General features: G+C 47.9%; 1 protein-coding gene across 1 annotated transcript in view; it reads right to left on the reverse strand.

Moving 5' to 3' along the window:
- LOC143294672 (uncharacterized) overlaps positions 1-5,000 on the reverse strand; it is a 63,833-nt gene that overhangs the window by 30,953 nt on the left and 27,880 nt on the right. The window contains exon 2 of the mRNA XM_076606058.1: positions 3,088-4,261. Within this exon, the coding sequence (XP_076462173.1) occupies positions 3,088-4,261 (1,174 nt within the window). The remainder of the gene's footprint in view (positions 1-3,087; positions 4,262-5,000) is intronic.

A 5,000-nucleotide genomic window follows, 5' to 3' on the forward strand; every position in this document is an offset into this window, starting at 1 on the left:
GACGACGTTAACAGCGTTTCACCCCAATTACCATCATCAAAAGCGGAAGGCTCTTATACTGAAGACGTGAATGTTGACAAAGAATTCCACAATTCTGACGACGGAAGCTAAAGGTTGGGTCATTCAGACACCCACTGGGACATCCGAGGGGTCTGTGTAGAGGAGAAGAGAGGACCGGCCGTACTGAGTGAGTTAAACGAGGACTGGGTGGGGGTGGGAGGGAGTTTGTGATTTTATCCCTTCTTGTTCTTCCTCTCCCCACTAAACTCTGTGTGGAGTGACTGGGGGCGACGCACAGAAGAAACCCAGGTCTTTCAGTTGTGTGTGTGTGTGTCTGTCTCCGTCGTTGATAAAGAACTTGTCTTGTCTTGCCTTGTCTTGTCTTGTCTCGTTCTGCCCTGCTCTGCCCTGTCTTGCCTTGCCTTGCCTTGCCTTGTCTTGCCTTGCCTTGCCTTGTATCGTCTTCCTGTCCTGTCTTGCCTTGCCTTGCCTTGTATCGTCTTGTCCTGTCCTGTCCTGTCTTGCCTTGCCTTGTATCGTCCTGTCCTGTCCTGTCCTGCCTTGTCTTGCCTTGTATCGTCCTGTCCTGTCCTGTCCTGTCTTGTCTTGCCTTGCCTTGTATCGTCCTGTCCTGTCCTGTCCTGCCTTGTCTTGCCTTGCCTTGTATCGTCCTGTCCTGTCCTGTCCTGCCTTGTCTTGCCTTGCCTTGTATCGTCTTGTCCTGTTCTGTCCTGTCCTATCTTGCCTTGCCTTGCCTTGTATCGTCCTGTCCTGCCCTGTCTTGCCCTGCCCTGCCCTGCCTTGCCTTGTGTTGTGTTTGCTTTTCTGTCATTTACAGTCAGGTTTGAACGACTTTCATCCATCACATTGGACTGCCTGGGTAAGGCGGCAGGTGGGGGGGGGGGAGGGGGAGGGAGGAGGGGCGGGGGGGGGGGGGGGGGGGGGGGGGGGCGGGATGTGGGGGAGGAGAAGAAGGAACGGGAGGCCGGAGGGGGTGTGTGCATGGTATCAGACACATACACTTCACTGCTAGCTTCGTCAACATCTCGCTTCCCCGTACTGTTCCACGTGTAGTGATGATAACGTTTCAGTTCCCGACAGAAGCGGATGTATGTATGTATGTATGCATGTATGTATATTATTCTATATTCCTTTTTCATTTGTGGTTTTGATATGATTTTTTTTTTTTTTTTTTCATATTCCTCGATATTTTTCCGGCGCCTTGTGTCACTCGATTTCCAAAGGTCTATTTCCTTAAACAATGGCGACGTTACCGTGTGTTTGTTTCGTCCGGTTCTATTGGATTCAAGCGTAGATCAGGAATGTGCGGATATAATTTGTTTTTCTATGTGACAGCCAATTGATTAAAAAAAAAAAAAAAAAAAAAAAAAAAAAAGCAGAGGAAGCGCATATTGAAGTCAACAAACAATGTTATCAGTGGCGCTCGTGTGAAACTAAAAGCCTCACGTCCGACTTTTGTATCCGATACGTGCTTGGTTTGAAGGTCGAAGGGGCGGGGTGGTGGTGTTGAGGACAATGCAATGTTTTTGAATGTCTTTTTTTGGGGGGGGGGGGGGGGGGGGGGGTGGGGGGTCTGTTTATTTTTGTTTGTGTGTGCTTTTTATAGGATGTCCGGGTTTGTTTGTTTGTTTGTTTTTTAATCCCATCATTTTGCACCGTTTCAAAGCTATTACTCCCACGCGGACACACACACACACACAGAGGCTGCCACTGATTGGCCGTAAGGGCGCGATTTGCTGTGACAGTGTGTTTGAGTCAGAACATCTCTGTTCAGACCCAAGGTGTGAAGCCTTCGAGAAACACACGTTTTAGAGTTTGTGCTACCAAAGTGAGGATGGCGTTGTCAGCTTAGTCATGAATGCGGAGAACCAATCAGACACATTTCATACACACACACACACACACACACACACACTCTCTCTCTCTCTCTCTCTCCCTCTCTCTCTAACACACACACACACACACACACACACACACACACATATATATATATATATATATATACATATACATACATATATATATATATACACACTCTCTCAGGTACACACATGCACGCACGAACATGTACACACACACGCGCACACACACACACACACACACACACACACACACACACACACACACACACACACCGCGTGCACATGTATATGTACACGTTCGTGCGTGCATATGTGTACCTGAGAGAGAAAGAGAGAGAGAGAGAGAGAGAGAGAGAGAGAGAGAGAGAGAGAGAGAGAGAGAGAGTGTGTGTGTGTGTGTGTGTGTGTGTGTACAGCCAGCACCAACGACCGAAAGTGTACACCCAACGATCACCACAACACGACGTTCTTGTTGCTTCAACAGCAAGAAACAACAAGAACAAAACAAACAGCTGAACGAACAGGACAGCGCCAGAAGAAGAAGAAGAAAGAAAGAAGGAGAAGGAGAAGAAGAAGAAGATGGAGGAGAAGAAGAAGAAGGAGAAGAAGAAGAAAGATGAGGAAGAAAAAGAAAAAGGAGAAAAAGAAGATGGAGGAGAAGAAGAAGAAGAAAGATGAGGAAGAAAAAGAAGGAGAAGACGAAGAAGAAAAAGAAGAAGGAGAAGGAGGAGGAGGAGAAGAAGAAACAACAACAAAACAAACAGCTGAACGAACAGGACAGCGCCAGAAGAAGATGGAGGAGAAGAAGAAGAAGGAGAAGAAGAAGAAGAAGAAAGATGAGGAAGAAAAAGAAGAAGGAGAAGAAGAAGAAGACGAAGGAGAAGAAGGAGTTGAAGAAGAAAGAAGGAGAAGGAGGAGAAGAAGAAGATGGAGGAGAAGGAGAAGAAGAAGAAAAAAGAAAAAGAAAAAGGAGAAGGAGGAGGAGAAGAAGAAGAAAGAGAAGAAGACGAAGGAGAAGAAGAAGGAGGAGAAGAAGAAGAAGGAGAGGAGGAAGAAGAAGAAGTAGTAGAAGGAGAAGAAGGAGTTGAAGAAGGACAAGGTGAAGAAGAAGAAGAAGGGGAAGAAGAAGAAGGAGAAGAAGAAGAAGAAGGAGGAAGAGGAAGAGGAGAAGAAGAAGGAGAAGAAGAAGAAGAAGAAGACTTACTGAGCTTCTCCTCCTTGGCTGTAGCGTAGGCCTTGAGGAACGGCTTGAGGTCCACCGTGTCCAGTCTCTTGGGCTTGGGCGGTGCGGCAGGGGACGAGGGGGTCACCTTGGCCAAGTCCACTTTCCGGAACTTCTTGCCGTCACGTCTTTGGTACACATGGCTGGACCTCTTGGACTGCTGCTTCTCTGAGGCGTCGGTCCCTGCTGCTGATGCTGAAGATGATGTTGGTGTTGTTGTTGTCGCCGTTTGGCCACGGAGCCTTCGGTCAGCCGCATGCGTCAAGCTCTTGGCGATGTCTGATCGTTTGATCCCTGGCAGACCCCCAGGCTTGGGTTCTGCAGCGCTGTCCTGATGGTGAGCTTCGTTCACCGAGGCTGTGTGTGAGGAGGGGAACGTGGGAGACGTCTTCGTGGTGGTGGTGGTGGTGGATTTAGGCGTGGGTGATAGGCTGTCGTGGTGTTTAGGTCTGTAGAGCTCTGCGTTCTCCGCGTCATACGACTTCTGCCGGAGAGCGGCCAGCCTTTCCTGAACGCTGACGGGTTTGAGAGGGGTGATGATGCTGCCCCGCTTCTCTCCGGGAGTCAGGTCGGGGGACTGGCTGGAAGACCCTCCGGAGGACCCTCCCGAGGTCCCGTTAACGACGGCCTGAGTCACGGGGCCTGCTGCCTTTCCCCCCTCCCCTCCTGCTTCCTGAGAAGGGGAAGACGAGGAGGGGGTGGGGGTCCCCCCTACCGGTCGTAGTTTGGGGAACAGAGGAGCACCCGGCCCGTTGGCCTTGCTAGCGTCCTCCGCGCCCACCCCTGGCTTGGTGGGGGTGGTGGAGGTGGTGCTGGTGGAGGTGAAAGGCTTGGGACCAGCGGCAGGTTTGGTGGCGAGGGCTGGCCTGCTGTGGTCGGGGGTCTTCGGGGTGTCGGCTTTGCTGCCGGGTACCACCTCGGGTTTAGTGGGAGCGCCCGTTGTGACGGGTTTGCCGGGGGTGACGGGTTTGAACCCGGCGACGACCCCAGGCTTGGCTGCCTCGCCAGGTTTGGGTTTGGGGGTGACGTTGAGGGCTGGTTTGACGGGGCTGCCTGCTGGCTTGTTGTTGTTGTTGTTGTTGTTGTTGGCGGGGGTGGTGTTGCTGTTGCTGTTTAGCAGCGCCAGGCGTTCTTTGACTGTCAGCCCTGTGCCAGCCTGAAACAGTAGATTAGAAATAGTTTGTTGTTGTTGTTGTTGTCAAACACGGTCTTTACCAGAAAAATGGTGTCCATAAGCAAAACTTATTGAAAACAGTAACTTTTTTTTTTTTAGATTTTCAATTTTGATTACACATATATATTTAACATAAATACTTAAATACATAAATCAAATACATAAATAGGATAACAAAGGGTACATGATAAATGAAACATAAGGTGCAGAAAAGCATGACGACGTATATAATAGTGAAAATAGGTACTGCAACTCAAGTATATAGGTCATTTGAATATATCCTAAAAAAAACAACCCACAACCCCCCCCCCAAAAAAAAAAAAAAAACAAAAAAAAACCCCACACAAACCCCCCCCCAAAACCCCCCAACCACCACCAAAAAAAAAGAACAAAAAAAAGAACCAAAAAAAAAAAAAAAAAGAACAAAAAACAAAAACAAACAAACAAACAAAACATTCCAGTCCACCCGAAGTAAATCATTTCCACATAACATTACACAATGCTTAATTTCTTCACCCAGCAACAAAACATTTGAAAAAGCATCATGGAGATTTACATGTTTGAGTATCTTAACTGTTAATAAGCGTCTCATATATTGTTTTCAAGCAAAGGTAAATATGGTCAGTAACAAATTATGATAAAATATCGTAATGCACAACAAGGATGAAAGTTCAGTAATGATACTTTCATACTTGAAGATGCATGTGTATGTGTATGTATT

Source organism: Babylonia areolata, chromosome 20, assembly GCF_041734735.1.
Source record: "Babylonia areolata isolate BAREFJ2019XMU chromosome 20, ASM4173473v1, whole genome shotgun sequence".
Lineage (NCBI taxonomy): Eukaryota > Metazoa > Mollusca > Gastropoda > Neogastropoda > Buccinidae > Babylonia > Babylonia areolata.